The sequence below is a fragment of the Pyrgilauda ruficollis genome, unplaced genomic scaffold (assembly GCF_017590135.1).
Source record: "Pyrgilauda ruficollis isolate IOZ18807 unplaced genomic scaffold, ASM1759013v1 scaffold27, whole genome shotgun sequence".
Taxonomy (NCBI): Eukaryota; Metazoa; Chordata; class Aves; order Passeriformes; family Passeridae; genus Pyrgilauda; species Pyrgilauda ruficollis.
Window position 1 is genome coordinate 574913 of NW_024524044.1, and position 21406 is coordinate 596318.

The 21406-nt window shown below is 36.2% G+C and overlaps 1 protein-coding gene across 22 annotated transcripts in view; it reads right to left on the reverse strand.

Moving 5' to 3' along the window:
- Positions 1–21406, reverse strand: part of NRCAM (neuronal cell adhesion molecule) — a 143372-nt gene that overhangs the window by 36639 nt on the left and 85327 nt on the right. For 10 of the 22 annotated variants that reach the window (XM_041471527.1, XM_041471548.1, XM_041471544.1 and 7 more), the window contains 10 exons: positions 19017–19128; positions 16907–17091; positions 15319–15450; positions 7521–7664; positions 6382–6493; positions 5888–6054; positions 5657–5804; positions 4954–5078; positions 3645–3674; positions 2213–2314 (listed from right to left, as the gene is read on the reverse strand). In XM_041471527.1, the coding sequence (XP_041327461.1) occupies positions 2213–2314; positions 3645–3674; positions 4954–5078; positions 5657–5804; positions 5888–6054; positions 6382–6493; positions 7521–7664; positions 15319–15450; positions 16907–17091; positions 19017–19128 (1257 nt within the window). Of the gene's footprint in view, positions 1–2212; positions 2315–3644; positions 3675–4953; positions 5079–5656; positions 5805–5887; positions 6055–6381; positions 6494–7520; positions 7665–15318; positions 15451–16906; positions 17092–19016; positions 19129–21112; positions 21170–21406 lie in introns of all 22 variants that reach the window. The other 12 variants (XM_041471534.1, XM_041471532.1, XM_041471541.1 and 9 more) reach the window with 3 other exon arrangements.

The following is a 21406-nucleotide window of genomic DNA, read 5'->3' on the forward strand; positions in this document are numbered from 1 at the left end:
GGTTTGTAGAATTCCAAAAAGAAAATCATATTCATTATGAAAGACAAAAGGACATTTTTTTACAGATGTGAAACAGCCAAAAAACCTTGCTGTAAGATATGAGATATGAATTCTGAAAGACTTAGGAGAAATTTTTAGGACACTATAAATAAATGGAAGAATGTACAGTCTGAGCACATTCCATGGAACCTGGGGCATCAAATATTTGTGTGCTGTATAACAAGAATTTTCCTCTATCTCATGTGTGGGTGGAGACAGAATATGACTCAAGATTGATTCTGTTCAGACTACTAAAAAAACTCAGAGTGGCATCTAAAAATTTCTCTTATAAGAATACTTACAGCACCGCATAGACAAATGCACAACAATTTGAGGAGCAAAATATAATCTTTTATATTTTAAGCAGCACTAATCATAGTCTTCTGTACTTAAGGCTGGCAGATTTCATTCTGACCTAAGTAGTAAGAGGGAGAATTGACCCCAAATTACTGTCTGACCTATTGCTGCTTTTGTTTGCTCAGTGACACAGGTCTTGGGATGCGATGTCTCCTGGATAAAGCCTTGCTGAAAAAGTGAGAATATTATATGCCAAAAAGGTGTTCACTGATGCTTTTTGCTTCCCTGGCCACTAGCCTTCTGCCTGCAACTCCAGTAGAATAATTTATAGGCAACTTCAAGGGGAAAAAAACTATCTGAGCTTTCAGAGAGATTCTAGCATGTCAGTCATGTTGTACAAACAGAACACTCCTAATGAAGTGCAATCCTTGAGTCTTCATCTGCACTTTGAAGTGATAGCAGCAGCAAGAGAAATAGGCTTACTCAGGAAGCAAATGCCTTATTTTGCAGCCTCTAAGAAGACCATGCAGCAATATAAACTGTATTATAAGTAAACCCAGCATTATTTAGTTAGTTAGAAGAGTTCAGTTTCCAATATGAGAGTGCATGCAGAATCTTGTTCTAGAAAAACCTTCAAGAGACAACACTGCCTAGTATTAAATCTTTTGCAACAATGTGATCTTATTCCTACAGAAAGACAACACTTCTGTCTTCTAGCGTGGAAAAAATGAGAATACTCATTAAAATATATGTATGTGAATAAACCAATATTTAACTATTTACATTTATCTTCTATATATTATATTTTAAGGTATATTACTAGTTGATATACATTAGAGATGCCTGAGACGGTAAAATTTCAGAAAAATCACTTAGTGCTTCATTAAAATACAGTCAAAATCTTTGATGTTTTCAGAAACTGGTGAAATTTTGTTTTTTACAAGTGTTTCTTTCCAGATACCTGATCCTTATGGTTTGTTTTCAGTTTTGATACCAAACCAGCATCAAATCCTGGAGAACAACACCCAGGCAGTCTAACTAATTAGTTCCAAACATAACATCTACACTGGTCTTAGCAACTTGTGACTGTTATTATCTAAAAACACACTGCATAAATAATGAAATAGTTGAATTAAGATGTTCACAGGGAAAAAGTAATGCCAAAAAAGTCTTTCTGATCCTATGATTTTTTGGAAAACAAACATTAATATCTTTGTTCCTTGCTCCTAAATTCCCTCCCCCCATCCTCTCTGCTCAATATAAGTAAGACTTTTCATTACATTTTACTGGGAAGAATAACAGCATTTAAGATAAATTTACTGCCTCAAAATTTTATAGATATTTAATTGTTTAGTTTTATGGATTTGGTCTATTCTTTTAACTGTCTGGACTAGAAAAAAAACCCAGAAAAACTATCTACCTTATATTTTCATGAAGAATAAACTTCTGCACCAGCAGAGATGGTTTATCACTGATGATGGTAGTACTAACGCTATTTCAAATTCATAGAATTACAAAAGAGTTAATGCAAGACGTTAGTAACTCTCTCCTTCAGAAGCATACAAGCAATCAACAAGTCTGCTCTCTACATATTCATAAAATTGGATTTTGTCAGACAGACTTTACATCAGTATATATAACTTCTATATTATCTAGCACAAGTTTCTGAATGAAAAAGCCCAGCTCTGCTGGTGTTCCTGCTTGGCTGTACAGTAATTATTAAGGGTATGATAGGTAAATAAATGGCAGCTAGAGTTAGAGAGTTAATTTACCATTTTCCCACGCTGTACACAAAATTTATTCCAGAAGTATTTGGAAATTGAGAACAATTAGAACAGCACTTGCAATGTAGTGCAGTAGATACAATCAAACATACTTGTAATGGGACTGTTGTTTTCATCCCCTGGTATCCATGAGAGATCAATGCTTCTTTCTAGCTGACCTGTCAATTCCAAGTCAAAGGGTGGATTTGGCCGAGCTGTAAATCAAATGAACAAAAAGTAAGTAACCACACCAGAATCTGTACTTTAATATTTGAAAAAAAATCCTTACATTCCAATCAAAGAATTCCACAAATATAGCAGGGCAGGTCTACTCATTTATGTAAGCATAACTTAAAGACTAATAGCATGCAATTATTACAAAACAGACAAAAATGGAGAACTGATGTAACCTGGAAACTTCTATACATTAACAAGAATTGGTATTTATTTTTATCTATGCCTGAGTGCAATGTGATATAAAAATGTGATGAGATGCAAGGAATTATGAAATGCATGTTTAGTTTATCTTTGAATTATTATGGGTGGTTATCTATTGTAACAAACATACCTTATACAACATGGAAAATAAAGAAGCATTCATATCAAAGAAGCTTTTCTAGAACCATTGCAAATATTTTTATGTGAATTCAAAACAAGTATACTTCAAACAGAAACTAATTGCAAGTTACTAAATTATTTATTTTTCGCTGTTCTTTTAAAAAGACTCAGAAATACCAGGCAAGCTGTTATTATACATCCTTATGATGCATAAAGATATAATTGTCTGTTCCAAATTCATGAAGGTAATTTATTGTACGATTTGCTACACAAAAAACACAGACAGGATTTACATAAAAGTGCTTAAAACCCTTACACTTAAAAATACTTTAGCTTATTATATTGCACTTGAACCCCCAAATTCAGAAAACATTCTACTAAATTAAAGGCTCTATACCATCAAATATAAGACTATGCCTGACTAACAGACTATTATTTTTTTAAGTTTAAGTTAAATTTTAAAATTTTGGTGATTTCATCAATTATAAGTCAAACTGGTCAGTATGATCATATTCAACTTATGAGTGGAGTAAAATTAAGATAAACTATGAAATAAAATAAAGCAGGACTACAAGGCTGCAAAACCAAGGTTAACATACACCATAATTTGGCTGGTGCTAAGTTTTTAATAGTGAATTACCTTTCACCAAAGAGTTGGATTTACATTTTAGATATTTCATTTATTATATAACTGATTTGTGTTACAGTGTGGTCTATGAGAAAAACATTGCCATCCTACACCCAATCTTAATTAAAAGTAATTTATCTCTGAAAGCCAGTTATTTCCTAAATATAAAGCAGCCTGTACTGTAACATTCCAAAGTTCTGTGCTACAGTAATGAAGTAGTTGATAAAATGGGATGAAACCACACAGACACAGACACACACACAGAGGAAAAGGGGGAAAAATAGGCAAAAAAAATTGTAACAGGCAAATGAGCAATATATCTGCCTGATGATGTAGAAAGAGAACTTGTTTTAGTTTACCGTAAATGATAGCTGGTGTTGGGGGAGCAGCTGAAAAGAACATTAATATAAAGGATTTAATCAGTTAGTAGCCAAAGAAACAGAAGCCTGTAGGTAGTTAAAGACTACAGATATTAAGATACAAAAAAAGTTAACTTATTTAGATTGAATGGTTTATTTTAAAAAAAAACACATTATAATTTTTCACTGAGGAGCTAAAAAAGTATTCTTGAATATTTTACTCTATTAATTTTCTAAAATAAGGATAGATCAAGAAAATAAATAAGTAAACCATCTTATAAAAATGCCTAAATAAATACCAGTTTTTTGGCTTAGATCATTCCTGAATAGGCATAAGATCACAGCAGAATTTTAAAACACAAGCATATTTGCTCTGAGTCTCAGATTGAACTCATGTAAGAATCATTCAGGACATCTACTTAAAACTTTCTGAGAAATGGGAGAAGGGGAAAAGTAATACATTTGGCAAGAATCTGCAATCATAAAAACTTAACAGAGAACTGAACTAAAAACACAATCCATGAGAAGTCATACAACCAAGTGTGCTCAGTCTTTCTGAAGCATAATTTAGTTGTTGAAGAGATTCCTGAGATAACATTTTCCCAACACAACAAAGACATGGACCTGTTGGAAGGAGTCCATAGGAGGGCCACTAAGGTGACCACAGGGCTGGAGCACCTCTCCTATGAAGACAGGCTGAGAGAGCTGGGACTGCTCAGCCCAAAGACAAGAAGGCTCTGGAGACACGCTAGAGCAGTCCCCAGCACCTACACGGGCTCCAAGAGAGCTGGAGAGTGCCTTTTCACAAGGGCATGTAGTGGTAAGACAAGGGGAAATGGCTTCAGCTAGAGCAGAGTGGGTTTATGTTATGTATTAGGAAGACATTTTTTATGGTGAGGCACAGGAACAGGTTGCCCAGACAGGTTGTGTGGAAGGTGTCCCTGCCCAAGGCAGAGGGATTAGAGCTAAATGACCTTAAAGGTACCTTCCAACCCTATTCATTCTGTGATTCTACCACCTTTATGTTCAAATACCTTGCAAAATTTAATTTCCTGTAGTAGCTCAGATGTGGGCAAAATAAAAAACTATACAGCACGAATCTGCCCTGTAGCTGCTCAGTTGTTTGGTAAGCAGCTGATTCAAATGCAAACTGTAAGGTGAGACTACATTTTTTGAAAACTGAAACACATTGACATTTAGGTGGCATTCCCATTATCCTGTCCTAAAAACAAAAACCATGTTTGTGCTTTCCACTTTAAATCTAATGCTGTTTTCATACTTAACAGTAGAAGTTTGAGAGCATTCTTACCAACAACAGTAAGCACAGCACTTGCTGAAACGCTGTCCAGAGTAGTATTAACTATGCAAGTGTATGTTCCATCATCTTTATCAGTTACATTCATAATGGTCAAGTTGTCTTTACCAACTAGAAACCTGTAAATACAATAAATGCAGCCACTGATTTTTCCATAACTGGCACTGTTATAAGAAACTTATAACAGTTATAAGAAAGAAATCCCATATACTTGTACATGCCTAAACAGCTATGTTTACCCAAGTTAAGCTATGGGACAACATCATCTTTTTTCTTTTTTTTTTCCCCATTGCTCTTGACCATCTTCCCACAGTGACTTTTATTCTAATGTGCTTTTCTTTCCAAATATATGCAAATTTTAAATATTTGTGATCCAGAGTAAAATCATATTCTGTTATCTGTTTGGCTTCTTAAGTCAATTATCTTTACCTTACACTTAATCTATAAGGCCAGTGTGCACAGTTTGTATAAATGTTTACATCTCATTTCATTTTTAATTCTATCTTGATATTTTCATCACACTAGGTAGGTCCTCTAGTCACCAAATATTGGATAGCCATGATGTTTATCAGTCTTCTTTGGAAAATATGTCAATAGGTCCATATGTTCCTCAGTATGTTCCTTTCAAAGATCAGGAAAAGGAGCAGACAAAGGGACGTAGAAAATTAAAAATAAAGGAAAACTATGTGGTCCTTACCTTTCATCATCTGGCAGTTCATCATTGTCCTTCAACCATGTAACTGTTGGTAGTAAGGTAGAATCATGTTTTATTATACACTCAAAAGAAACCTGGCCATATCTCTGAATCACTTTGTATTCTGGCTGTTTAATGATCATCGTTGGATCTGAAATTTAAAACTAAAATTAGATATCCAGAAAGTCTGAAATTCTGTACTAATCAGTGATGAAAGAATGACTAATTTCTCACCTTTAATTTCCAACTGCACCTCATTTTGTATCTTTCCTAATTCATTCCTTGCTACACATGTGTATGTACCAGCGCTATTCTTCTGAGCCACTGGAATTTCCAAGGTTCCGTTATCATGGAAAACATACTCATTTCCACGCAAGATGCTACCTTTCACTCCCTTAAACCTTTGTATAAGAAGTAATATCATTAGCCAGCATCACACTTAAATTCTGTATGGTTTTATTATCAATACAATACAAACTTAGGACTGCCACATTAGAAAATAGAGACAGAAGCACTCAAAGAAATTTAAACTTGACTCTGTAGGTGTAACTTTACTGATTGTTCATTAAGTACATGCAATATTGTATTAGAAAATTGTAAACAGCATTTATTTTAAAACATTATTTTAAAATTGTAAATAGATTTAGAAGAGTTTAAAAGCTTCAAGTGTTTGTTTCCATAGATACCACTGGCTCATCTTCTGTAACATAAGCACAGCTGGAGCTTACCATTCAATTTCAGGCTTAGGTGACCCAAAATAAGCACAGTCTAGCAATGCGGGACTGTCTGCAATGACTTGATACAGTTTATTAGCAGGAGTTAGAATTCTTGGTGGCTCAGCTGAAAAGACAAAGATATCTGCATATAGTTGCAACATTACAAATAGTAAATACATAGCAAAAAGCATAGTTACAAATACAAAATACAAAGACATTAAGAATAGCCTAAAGAATTACATAAAAACATTTTTCCCTGGGATGATTTTGGATCTCAGTCTGGGCTCAAATATGCTCTACTGGTACTATCCTGAGGAAAAGTTAATGCAGGGAAATTATTTTGTGAAAAACAACAATAATTAACAAGAAATTGAAAAACAATAGTTGCGTGCCTATTTACAAGTAATAGTGATAGGCACCAAAGGCAATGATTTAAATTGGAAAATTTAAATCAGTACATACTTCAAGAAGATAATCTCCTGGGTACAGACTGAACTATCTAGTTCCAAACAAACCTGCAGGCAGAAAGAAGCTAGGATGCATTTGTGGTATAACACCTACATTTTCTTTCTTTTAACCGACCATGTCAATCAACGCATCTGCCAGTTCCTGCAGGAGAGTCACTAGAGGCCATTCTGCCTAGGATTTTGCTACTAGCTTTTTTAAATTCAGTGAGAAGAATTAGAGGGGCCACAACACATTGTAATCAGAAACACATGCCAGGGAAGCCTTAGAGACAAATGCATAATCATGTACCCTTGCAGCAGCAACTTGGAGATCATCTATTCCACTAATCCAAAACATCCAGACTCAATGAAACGGTACTGAAATGTACTAACTTAAGCAATACTAATTCCTGCCTTCTTTGTTGTGCTTCTGTTTGACTGACTTACGCAAACAAAAAAAACAAGAGAGAGATAAAATTTCTTCCAAGTTTTCCCAGCTTAAACATTTTTCCTTCTCACTTTGGAACAGTGAAAGTGAAATTCAGGAATACCCTACAAAAAAAAAGGTATGTATACCCTTGCTCTTTACAGGGGCCAGGAAATAGATCAATTCCCAATGGAGACCTCAAGCAAGGCTTGAGCAGAGTCTGTGTGTTAGCAGGAGACAACTGAATACCCAAGAAAAAGATGAAGTCTTTTTCTTACCCAGAACATTCACAAACGCATTTGCTAGCAAGTATCCATATTCATTAGAAGCATTGCACTGATAGACAGCACTTGACCTTTCTTGCACGTGTGAGAAAATAATGGTGTCACCGTCCACCTTTCTGCTAGGATCTTCTGGAGCAACTGTTGATGTAAAGAAAAAGAGTTATTCCTTTTCCCAGACAGCCATTGGACTGCAAGTTTCATACTTCTGAAAAGAAGGAAGAATCTGAAAGACCAATATACCCTTAAAGTTTTGGGTTTTTTTTCCCTGGGTGACTGATCACTAGGAAAAATGTGGATTTTAATACAGTTTAAAAAGTTCTTCTCATTCTACAGGTATTAACTCAGGATGGTAGAGTTCCCATTTTTTGAGAGGTTTTTTTGTTTGTTTGTTTTCCAAGGAAGTGAAGCTGAGATTCTATTTTGCACAGAATACAGAGGAAAAATACCAATATTATGAGACTTGGGCAAATACAGTCAATATCTAGGAAATTACAGAAATATTTCTGAATGTCAAAACAAAATGCTGATACAGTGACATAGTCCTCTGTGACTTTAAAGTTTCAAATTGTTATACCACAAATAATTTTCCAAATATAAAAATAGTCACAGTCAGTTGAAAATCATCTCAGAGTAAAGAATAAGCATTCCTTCTAACCAAGTCAAGAAACAATCTTCTCAAGAGCAGAGTTAGTACTTCGGTAGGTGGCACTCTTTCTCTTATGTAAGAATTATACAGTGCCATTTCCTCAACTGCTCTGGAGTGGCCTGAGCTGTCAAACAGCTTCTGCATCACAGAAGCATCCAAGACATAACTGAAAATAAAATTCTAAGAAAATACTGAAGAAGAATAATAGCTGTCAGTTCTGATACAACTGAATGGCATTAAAGAAGTATAATGAAGAAAAATCTTAGCTTGTAACACCACACTGCATAAAAATGCACAATCTATAGTTCAATATGTTATGAACATACTAAATGAGACCAGATATATTATTATTGTATTAAAAAACACAAGTATTATTAATAGTGAAAATTAATGGTAAAATTACTGATATACTAATATGAAAAATAGATGTATTTATACAGAAATAAATGCATCATCAAAATTGCCACCTTTACTGAAGCTTGAAAAAGTATATTTGTGGAACACATTCTCATACAAGGAAATTCTTATTTGAATTGATAAAAAGAGATCAATCAAGTAAATTAACATCAATTTTATGTGACAGAAATGAATCTTTTGATTCACACAATACCTTAGTTCTCATCTGTAAAGAAAATGGAGACATTTCTCCTGCATTTACTTAAAGCATGTATTAATGAACTCTCTACAAAAGAAACCAGATAAAGAGGACCACAGTTCTGTGCTTCTGCTTGGATGAAATCTAAGGCCATTTTTCATGTAAATACCTCAATTTCCAAACCGTTGCCTCAAGAACAGATTTCCATTTCCATTTTTTCTCATCTTCCATCACTCTGAGTTCAAATCAACATCACAAATTCAAAAATTTCGGGAAGGAAGAAAAAGGTACTACTGAGATTTTAAGTGCTTATTCTCTGGACTTATGGATTGCTGGCACATATTTTTCTCTCTTTTGCTTTACTTCCTATTGTGTTCCATGTTTCACATTGCCTCCTTTTCTGCGTAAATGCCATTTTCATTAAAAGATTCATGGGCTGAAAATAGCCGGAGCAGGTGAGCAGCCCAGCAGGCAGGCCAGTCAGCTGCGGGAAGCGCTCTGTTTCTGCATACAAATCACAGTTAAACAGAAGACAGGCACAACTGCTCTCCCACGAGGAAGGAGAACAGCCCACAGCCATCCAAGCATGGCTGCTTCCAGCCCTGGGCTCTGCTCTTTCCTCCACTCATGCCTTCTAAATCCTGCAGCACTTTCTGCATCCCCTTGGGTCATTAATGGGCGCACAGACTGCCCCCATCACACACACTCCAACACCTAATCCCTTACAGGATGATGGTAGTGCCCCTCCTAGGAGAGGGAAGCCATTAGTTCAATCTTCTATGACTGAAGGAGTTGCATTGTAAAAGAATGATCTAACCACTAAATCACTATAGAATGAGGGGCAGCATCCTCCCTTCTCACTGCTGTAGTGAAGGAAAAAAGGAGATATCCCCTTTCAGCTATCTGAAGGAAAGGAGGTGCTTGTTCTCTGAAAAGGGCTTCAAGCTGGGGTCCCAAGAGAAAAGAAGGCAGAAGTGTCAGGTTAGCTGGTGCTTTCTGTTAATCAGTCTAGCCAATTGGATGCTGAAGGGCATTGATTCAAAAGCTCCCTGTTAAGACAGAAATCTATTTAACTGTCTGTTGAATACAGCTTCTTTAATGGTCTGAAGCACCCACTGCTGCACTCGCAGACACAGAAACATTGAGCTTGGAAGGGACTTTTGGAGGTCATCTGGTCCAACCCCCTGCTCAAGCAGGGCCACTTGGATCCAGTTATCCAAAACTGTGTCCAGATGGGAGAAGGATCACTTTCCTCTACCTGCTGGCACTTTTGTCTCATATAGCCCAGGATAATGTTAGCCTCTTTGCCACAAGGGCACATTGCTGGCTCATGGTCAACTTGGCATCCACCAGGATGCTCAAGCCCTGTTCTGCTAAGGCACTATCCATCTGGATGGCCCCCAGCATGTACTGGCACTAACTAAGGCTGTTCCTCCCCAGGTGCAGGACCTTGTTCCACTGATTACCTTCTCTGAGTTTGGCCATTCAGCCATTTTTCTATCCACCTCTCTCTTGTCCATGAGGAACCAATGGGAGACAGAGTTGAAGGCCTCACTGTGGTCCAGGCAGGCATTATCCACTACCCTTGCCCTCACCTATCTGGCCAATCATTTCATCATAGAAACATATGAAGTTGTCACCCCTTGGTGAAGCCATGAAAACTACTCTTGAAAGCTTTCTTGTCCTTAATGTGCCTTGAAATGGTTTGCAGAATTAGCTGCTCCATCACCTTCACAGGGATAAAACTGACTGTAGTTCCCTGGTTTCTCCTTCTGGCTCATTGAAGACAGGAGTAACATTTGCTTTCTCTCCTTCTTTAGGCACTTCTCCCAGTTACCATGATCAAGCAAACATTATGGAGACGGTTCTTGCAATGACATATGCCAGCTCAGTGAGCACTGGTGGCTGCATCCCACCAGGGGCCACACACTTAGGTATGTTCAGTTTGCTCCTGAGCTAATCCTTTTCCACCAAGGGTACATCTCATTCTAGTCTTTTCCCCTGGTCTTTGGGACCTGGGGTTCCTGAAGGTCAAACCTGCTAGTAAAACCTAAAGAAAAATAGCATGCCGTACTTCAGCCCTTTCTATATACCCGTCTACCATTTAAATTTTTTTTTTTAAATATTTTTCTGGGGAAAAGGAGTGATGGCAGGACCACTCAAGCACTGCTTGCTTGTGTGTCTGAATATTCTGGTCACATTACACAATAGCAGCATGAGAAAGAGAAAATGCTTTTGACATATTAGAAATTTCTGAATTTGGCACTGATAGGCAAAATAGCAAAAACCTACATAATACTTAAAATGGGCTTCTACAAGCAGGATAATGAATTACGAGGATTTGCTATAGGAGTTCGGCTGTGGTAGAAAGACAGGTGAACATGTGCCATCTAACAGCCAACATTTGCTCCCAATAACATAGAATCTCAGCTTATAAATGTGTTTTGGTCCTTTCTGAACAAAGACCTAGTTTCATCTAATTTTTTCATCACATTGTACAATGATACAGCTTCATGACTCTAGCTATGTTCAGCATATTCCTAAACAGAGAAGGTAGGGCCTCCATCAGATACTTCTTGTTGTAGTTAGAGATCAGCACTGTAACTTCTGTTCATTTGAATGTTTCATAAACTTCTGACAGCCAAAGCAATTTCCTTTTTCTAGTATGCTTAAATAACCACTATGGCACCATTATTACTTTTTTCCTTGAAAAAAGACAGAATTACATGCTCTCTGAACAGAAGTAGTTAAAACTGGAAGGGGAAAAAATCTGGATAAAAACCCCATGGATAACTGAAAAGGTAAAGGACTGTAATTTTCCTTTTCTTACCACTCTCACTTGCTCCTCAGCATATTATTTTCCTGTGATCACTGAAATGCTTTTCCTCCTGAGTTTCTGACAGTTCTGTTGTCTCCAAAGGCACAGCATTACCTGCACTAACGATAACCATCCTTGACTATTTTGCGCAGAATTGAAAAACAACTGATAATCTGCTGAAGTTCCTAGGCCAGTTGCAAAGTTCCAACACAATGACAGAGAAGCAGTGGATAAACATCTTCCCATGCAGTCTTCTTTCCAAGACTGAAATACTGGGGGGCATTAGGGTCAGCAAATTTCTCCCCTCCCTCCCACGGCTGCAGTGAACAGCTTGTGGTGTGTACTCTCAGAGAAAATGATGGATGGTGAATCTCTCAGCCATAGAGTATCAAGGCCTTTCATGAAAGAAATGTAAGGGCTAATGTTTCTCCCTTAAATTCAGTGTAAGTACTAACAGGGACTAACTCAAACCTAGAGATTCAATGTGGAATGTAATATAAGAAGAAAAGAATATGTTGAAAGAAGATAAACAGCACCTTTGAGCTACTTTGTATAAATCTAAGTGTCTGTATTTAATATTTAATAGCTCACCATGAACTATAAACCACTGGACCAAAAAAATCAGTCTTTTGTACAGTATTTGCAATGCCTTTCTGAAGTCCAATTATGAAAGCGTTTCCCCTTCCCAATTAATCTGCATTGTTACTTTCTTAAAAGTTGAGACACTTTATGCATGGCTTCCCTTTTGTAAAACCATGCTGAATATCTAAGCAGTAAGACACAATGATTACGCAGTGATAAAAATAATGCAGATCTTGAGTGTTAATTGAAGCACAAGGCAACACAGAGTCACGGCCCGAACTTTCAATTGCTACTTGCCAAAGTAATTCTAATTGACCTTAGCGGGACTGGGCATGTAAGTTCAACATACTCCTCTGAGAAAACATTAGGAGGTTAGGTTCTTATCATTCCAACATGTCTAAAGCAGCCTTTTTTTTAGAAATTCTGGTGTTTTCAGCATGACTGTTGAAGAAAACTAATTAAAATATTTCAGGGAAACCTAAAGTCTTACTTAAAAATTTATTTTTAACTGAGATTACTGGAATATTGAATAAAATTCACACCATTGCAAGTTTATTTTATAGTTGCTAACACACACACATTACATTTTTATCTATTTTTTCCCCCTTTTCCCTATAGATATTTAAACCTCAGCCTTTGACTGAGATACGGACGAATGGTTCTTTCTTCAAGATTCCCTCTTCCTTGTCTGACTCTATTATGGAAAAACAAAACCGGAAGAATTAAGTATCTCCCAGTTGTGCTTTCCAACAGAAAATTAAAGTATTGCAAACAGATTACTAGGCCACAAGAGGCACATTGTGGGATATATGATGACAGCAGGGCTTTGAAATTCAAATTTAGCTCTTTTTCTTTGAAATCCTGCCATGGGTGTAGCTCTCTCAGCACTGCCCTGAAGCAGAAACAGCTGCTTTAGTTTCCTTTTACAGTGATTTCCTAATCATTCAGTTGGAAGATAAGGGGCTCAATTCTATAATTTAGTAACAAGTGAACAAAAAGGCACACTGTACTTGGTAATTTCCAGAACAGCTTTTGATAACCCAGAATAATAAAAAAATCACAAAAATCTTAAGAACAGCACTTTCTGTGATCATGATGCCTCTCATAGATGCCCTGACAGATGCAGTGTACTAGAGCATCCAATCAACTTGCACTTAAATATTTAATGTGGATAAGACTTCAGCTTTTCTCAGCAGTAAAAGTGACCTTTAATACAAGGCTGAGCTACCCACTTACTTATTTCCTGTGTTCTTTTATTTTTTCTTCCATACTGAGTTTGAATGGGTAATTTAATTAAAGTCTTTTAATTTTTACTGAATACCCTCAACAAGACTTTGTGTACTAATTCCTCAAGGCCAGTCCAATATATGCTGCCTTGTATTTAGGAAATTTGGTGGCATCCTGCAGCTGCTTCTGGAAACTCTGTTTCTTAATGTTTTACTGTCACTGTGAAAGAAAGCAGAACACATCACTGCTTTTCTGGAAAATGTACTTGCGTGTCATTTGAACAGCTTGTTCCTACAGCTTTGATAAGGAAGAAGAGCAAGGCAAAGCTGACTCTCATAGCTTGATGAAGGTTTTAATAGTCAGAAGGCCTGAAATAATAGTTAAACTACAAGAACTGCAGGGTAAAAATCCCCTCCAAACAAATAAACAAAAAGTGAGTGGTGAGTATACAGAAAACAACAAAGGAAGAGGAGACGACCAAAAACCCAGAATGAAAAGTGAAGGACAGGTACCAAACTTTGATGATAACATATGCATTATGATATATTTACTTATAAATATATACTGTACAAAATTACATTGATATTTTGCTGTTTTCCTGTCTTACCATTGTTTGATGAGGTGATTAATGTCAGTTTACACAACTTATTTACCAATGGAAACTTCTCATTTTAAATTTCAAGTTGTAGATGTCACCTTCCATTTAATTAAAATTCCTGAAACAGGCTGTTTGCTAAATATTTCTATTTGTTTCAATACATTGCCCTTTTTTTCCCCTACAAATAAGTTTATTCTCTTTTGTATACCAAATAGTTCAAATATATCTAATGAGGGCTCTTGTTTACTTCTTGCTATTACCTAGATTCTGGCCATAGACAATCCTTCTCCATGTCCCACACTGGGTGAATTATATTTTGCCAACAGACTTAAACAACTCCTAAACTTCTAAAAGTGACAGAAGGGACACTGTCATACTTTAAACAGATGAGTATTTTAGAGTAAATTACCACGAGCCAACAGGTGAGACTGTCTGGCCTTTTATTATTGTTTTGAGAAAGGGGAAGGATAAAGGTAGAAGAACCAAGTGTGACTTTACAGTACAGGATATGCTCAGTGCAAACCCAGCTGACACCACACTGCAGTGTCCTCCAGCAAGCTCTTTCCAAGGCAAGTTGTACTATGTACAGCAGCTACCTTGTGTCTGTCATACAGCATTGCCAGTCCTAGCACTGCAGCAATTACGTGGCTCAGTCACCAGTTCAGGGCTGCTTTTCTTACCCATGCACACAGAAACAGCTCTTCCACTGCCTTAGGGGTTCCTTTTCCTTGACACCTACTTGGCACAAACTGTTTGCCAGGTAGCTGCTGACACATTCAGACAGTTTTGCTGCAGCAGCTTCTTAGAGCTGAAGCCTGGAAGGCTCAAACATACACTAAGCTGCATATCGTGCAGTGTACTGCAAATCCTGCAAATCCTACAAGTGCTCTGTATATCCACACATGTGGGGACTTCACTTTTTATGTCACATTTAAGATTCTTGGCAACATTAGAGTTGCAGTGGGGAAGCAAAGAAGAGACCTAGCAGACATGTCTGCCACAGAAACACAGGGTTAACAATGACATCCCAGCAATGGCCCTGTGAGAGGAACCATCCAATATCCACAAAGATGCTACCGGCAGAATGCCAGACAGAAGAACCAGAAGAATGATTACACATTTTAGTTCTCTCAAACACGTTAGAGGCACATTTTGTTGTTCAGCTTTTACGAACCACAGTATTTTATCATATCTTTTATGATTTAGCATTACCTGTCAGGCAAAAACTACACAAATACAGGCTCTTCACATCTATTTGACAAAAAGCATCCTGAGACTCCTCATATTTTCTTACTCATGCTCCTGTAAGGTAATTAAGAATCTTACTTGCTATGGGAACACCATTTGCTAACCAGCTTATACTAGGCTTTGGGTTGCCATTAGCTCTGCAGATCAATGTTCCATCTTCTCCAGGAGACAAAACCAAGTTTCTGGGTGCTGTTATCCAGTATGGAGCAGCTGGGTTTAAGAAAAGAAAGAAGGCAATTGTTTTCCAAAATTATGTACAGAAAACCATAAGGCACAGGCATGGTAATCAGAAGATAATTCAAACAAGCTATGTGTAGATACAGACTTACAGCTATACTGTTACTGTATATGTACATATATATGTGTGTGTGTATATATATATAAATATAGATATATATGTGTGTGTGAGAGACATAATTAAGTGATAGATCATACATTGGCCAAATTGACCCTCTGGTCACCCACTGCATTAAAATTCTGAAATAAACAATAAGAGGATCTTTGTTTTATTTAGGGTTTCCTGCTTTGAATCTAATTTGCCTTTCCTAAAGAAAGCAAAATTTATCTGTGTATGGCATTTGCAGACATTACAGTGGTCTTCTGATTAATTTCAGAGATACCCATGCTCTTAGTAGTTAGACTGTTAGGAATTAATTTAGGTTTGATTACAAAAAAAAAGATTCCATATCAAGAGTGAAATTTTAAAATGGCAAAATCCTTGGTCTCACTCAATTCAATGGCTGATTGCAGTGGGGCCAGATGTTTACCTGAGACAGATTAAAATACAGAGATCAAAATGGGTGAAACACTGTCCTTACTAGAAGATATTCACGTTTCTCCATCCTTTTCTACAATAAATAACCACAAACAGCATATATTATCACATCTTGCAATTAATCTTCAGATTTTGGATTGATGGACAGATGCAAACAAAAAATTAAACTTCTGTTCTTAGAAAGGAAGTTAAATGTGATCATAAAAAGATGCTGATCTACAACAAAATAAGTGACTATTTAGCATGCAAAGTAAGCAATACAGCTGATTATTTCAATGACTAATTAACTGTCATTACAGTTTTTTGTTTCATGGTATTCACAGCATACTTACAATTCCTATTTAGACAAACATGTTGTAAATGTTTTTAGAACTATAAGGCATCATCTTGGGTAAAAAACATGAAGAAAATAGGAACAGAAATATCCGTAAAAGAGAAAAAGGAAGAAAAACATAAGACTGTAAGACAATAGTAAAATAGAAGAAAGAAATAATCTGGGCTGTATGAATGAAGAAAAATGGAGAAAATGAGGATGAAATTATGAAGAGAGATAAGGAGGAAGACAGAGAAGTGAAAGAAGTAGTCTAATGACAGATAATCAAAGGATCTAAAATAAATGTAGAACTTGTGCAAACTAAGGCATTACCTTACTACTGTTACAGTAAAAACCAGTTTAGCCTGATGCTTTCCAAAGTAACATCAAAAGATGAAAAGATATTATAGATAGTAAAGCCCTTCCAGTGTTAGAATTCAGACAGTTGAATGTTTCCTCAGGGTGATTTTTAACCATTATCATTCATCTTTTTAGCTGTACTTCATCCTAGAAAGCCTGCTTCCATCCTGCATTCTGGACCCTTGACAACATTACATTAAGGATAATTTTAATATTACCTTTCACAGTTACTGAAATGACATGATGAACTGAACCTAAAGTATTTCTTGCTATACATTTGTAGTTCCCAGAGTCAGCTTCTGAAACATCTATAATCTTGAGAGTTTTCTTAAAGTTTTCAAAAAATGTTCTGTTGGCTGGCAGTTCCCCACCCTCCTTGATCCAGCGGATTACTGGTGTGGGTCTGGAGAAGTAAAAGCACAGATCAAATTTAAGGATTGAAGAAAAGGAAGGTAAGAGTTCAGTACGTTAATATTTTTAATATATGTTTTATAAATAATTATTTTAAGAGCCTCTACCCAGATTCTGGGCCACATCCAACAAATATGAAAAATCTGCCAGCATTTGTTTCTAGGAAATGACAAGTCTCACCAACATTGTCAATGGCCATCTGTTCATAGGATTAATAATTACAGAATACATTTGTCTGCTGATTAACCTAAAAAACCTGATGTTTAATAAATGAAGACAAGCTTCTACTATCAAATTGATGCTTATGGTGCTTTTAAAGGTAGCTTCCATAAAATGACAAGTTTATAATTGTCCTTTGTGTGAGCAATATCCTAATGCTTCATGAACATCATAAACTTCACAAAAGAGCTGCAAGGAGATAGAAACATTTATTGTGAGAAATCAGGAAAAAAATGTCAATGCTGAGCCAAGTATAGCTACTTGTCACTGCACTGAGTCTAAATCTTGGCTATGCCCCATGTTGCTCCACTGAAGTTGAAAGTTGTTAAAACACAATTGTGTTTGAACACAATTGTGTATGGAGATATACTTTGAAAATGACAAGAAATTGCAATTTGTTGCTTGCTGAATACAATGTCCTCTCTCAAATGGTAATGACTCTAAGCAAACGTTCCCTTAGCAGTCTAATATCACATATTTTATAACACAGACACCTAGCAAAGCTGACTTTTAATTATAGTGTCAGTGATTAAGAGTAGTTATTTCAAATAAAATCTGAATCTGGTCCTTTGTAGACAAGTATTCCCTCACTGATTATTTGGTTTTTAATTACATGACAGCTAAAGACAAAGCCATATAATATATGTCTATTTTTTTTTTTCCACAGGTTTTATCCAGCTGTTTTACTGGAATTTGGATCACCAAATATTGCAGGGTTGTCGAAAGGCATATAACTATATGGCAGATGAAGATTACCTGGGCTGGTGCTGATTGCACTCACAGGGGTGGTTTTGCTGGTGCTGCTGGGGCAGGCACCTGAGCAGGCCACAGCTGAGACAGAAATACTGCACTGATGCTCAGATCAAGCTGTGCCTGAGCATGCCCTGCGGAGCTCGTGCAAGTGAACACGTGCATGAACTGTGGTGCAAGATTTGCAATTACTGGCATTCCTCATGGCTACCGGAGAGCACTCTGCCTTTGTGCACTGCAAACATATTTACAGTTCTTGAAATAGGTACTAAAGGTTTTCTGCTTCTATTCTATAACCAATCTATTCTCAGATTTCTTCCTGAGAATGAAAATTATTTAAAGGTCAACCTAACTCATGAAGTTAAATTGCTCTCAGTAGTTTTCTTTTTGCACAATAACCAGTAGAAGCAACCTTGCATTGCATTGAAGAAACAAGTACCAATTAAGCTCAATTACAATGAGAAATTAGATGTAAGGACCTGAAGATTTGTTCTAACAATTCCCACCTAGCACTACTAAGTAATTATTATCACATATAAGCAGTTTTCTTGGATTAGAACAGCAAATTCTTATCTATTTTTATATAATTTGAGAACCTAATGACTGTAAACTTAAGAAAGCTTTATTCCTGACTGCAAATCTGTGGATATATGCCTGAGATTAGTCTATAGCATTTCTTGCCTGTATCCTTTAAAAACAATGGCACAACACATATCCTGTGCATAGGGTTTGGGGATACGAGAAGGCAGAGGCCATACACATTCATAGCCAGTTTCAAAGTCTGCAGATGCCCAAGTAAATGGTGGAGTTCCTTAAAAAAGCTCTTTCCATTTTACACTTCTGCTTCTTTGAAACACATATGGTTTATACAGCATTCATGTTTTTAAGCATCTCTGAAATGTTTCCCTCTGTTTCTATTTAGGGAAAAAAGTCTCAAAAGTGACTCACAATCCTGCTGCGATGCACTCCAACAAAAGCACATTTCCTCTGAGTTCCACTTTGGTACTTGTGCTACCTGTTGGTGTTAGAAGAACTGGCTGCCTTTCTGTAACTGGCTTTGCTGGAACAAGAGGTAGTAAAACAATTAATTTCTAAATTTTATTCTGATACCAATCAAGTGCATACATCCACTTTCACATTTTGAACAGAGATTTTGCTCCACATTGGCCATTTGATTAAAAGTCATTGTGCAGCACAACTACAAAGCTGAACACATTAGTTTTTTGACATACGTAACATATCTGTTAAATGCCACAATTTTGAACACATAGAAGAGAAATGTTGTTATTAAAAGACAGGAACAATTGATACAAAGCTTTTACATAGGCAACTGTGCAGTCTTAATCCTAAGTAGCTGCTGTTTTGTTCAACAGAACTATAATGGGGAGTAAGGCCACTGGTGTGAGGTACTGAGTGTTACTGAAAATTTCTGGCCTTCCATCAAAATAAAAATACAGCAAAGTTATTTTTAATCAGAAATATAAACCAAGTGAGTGAAAGGTTCTTTGGAATGTGTTTTAATATTTTCTAGACAATGTGAGACATTGTATCAGAAATTAATCCTGGGATTTTCCTCTTACTATGAATTTAACTTTAATTCAAGCTTTACCCCAGTCTTGCAATACAGAACCCTTGATTAACGTGTAAGCAATAAGCACAGTAAACCGACAGCTATAAATATAAGACTCATTTCTGATATACTCTGTTGGCTTTTGAAGAATATGGTATTTCCTATGCCTTCATGGAATTCAGAATAAGAGTTTTCTGTAATTATAGAGTGTTTTCTGTGAATAGTCTAATGTTCTCTTGCAGCAATATTAACATATAGAATTAAATGGCTTTGAAGTGCTGTAAGAGTCCAAATCATTACAGTGAATCATTTTGTTTTTTTAAAAATGGGATTAGAAACATAATAAAATCAAAGTTCATTAGAGTACAGGATTTACTGATACATTAGCATAAATACAACACTTCATCTTAATCCAGTATGTGCTGTGAATTCCTTAATAACCCGTACACAATCATCTCAAAGTTGTGGGAGAACAGAGACGTCCAGAGTCAAGAACACAGCCAACAGTCACAGCAACAACTCACCTACCCAGAGCTGGCACTGGCAAGGGCTGCAGACTCACTTGGCCAGACTGTGAGTGTTCAGGACAATTACCCATGGTGGTTCTGAGTTGAGAGCCAACCCAACAGTGCTTTCCTCACTAATTGTAGCTAATACATTGTTTTATGTTCAGGTACTTATTTCTTGTTTGTCCCTCCTGAATAACATGTAATTTTTATGTAGAGAAGTAAAATATTCTGTGCCCATGTTTTATTTTAGATTAATATAAGTTATGGTCAAATATGCACAAAGACCCATTTCACAAAGAAAAAGACAAAAAAAAAATTGAATAAATATCAAGTACTTTCTATGTCACTCAATATCCAGTGGAGAGTCTAGAATCAGTGGTGCTCCAAAGTCAGCCTTGCTAAACACACATACATCTGTTCAGGAGGATTTAATTCAGAACATACAAAAGACCATTCAACAGAGATTAATGGAAAGACCAGCTTAAACACCAAACAAACAAAACTTATCCTACCGCTAGGAATTTATGGGTACATTCAGTAAGTTATTAAATGTAAAGTGGATCTGTTAGGTGCTTAATTGTTGTTATTTATTATGCAGCACATGACATTGAATAGTCCTAGTGATAATGAACATAATCAAACTACTAGGTAAATTGGAAGAAAAATATTAAAAATGAACACAGTATAGAAGTAGTTTTTAAAATCTGCACCAGTGTGAAAGTGATCTTATTAGAAGTGTTTATATTTTCTATGAGCTGTATGTTACAAGAGTATTGAAAAATTAAATATTTCAAAGCATCACACTGTGCAGTCCCTTTGCAAAATATGTATTATCACCAGCACTAATTGATACCTTTATTAGAAACTGAAAAAGGAGCAAAAGATTAAGTAGCCATGGAGGTGAAGTTAGTTAACTAAATGCTACTATAAAACAAGGAGTATCAGTGGGGACCAGTGTAACTCACCACCATAAATATCAGTGTCACTCAAATTAGCAGCTATAGTGTCATTCAATGAATCCACTGAAATAAACAGAATATCATGAAGAAAGCATAAAAAAGGGAAAAATAAAAGTTCTGGGAATCAAAAGGTGATGACATGGCCGCAGTGAGTTAATCAAGTGATTGATTAATTTGCTTCAATAGTTACAATAATTATAATAACTTCATATTCTTGCACTGGAAAAACATTTGAAAACTTTATTTTTTACACTGTATATATAAATTCTTAAACATTTTTTCAAAATACAAAGCCTTATA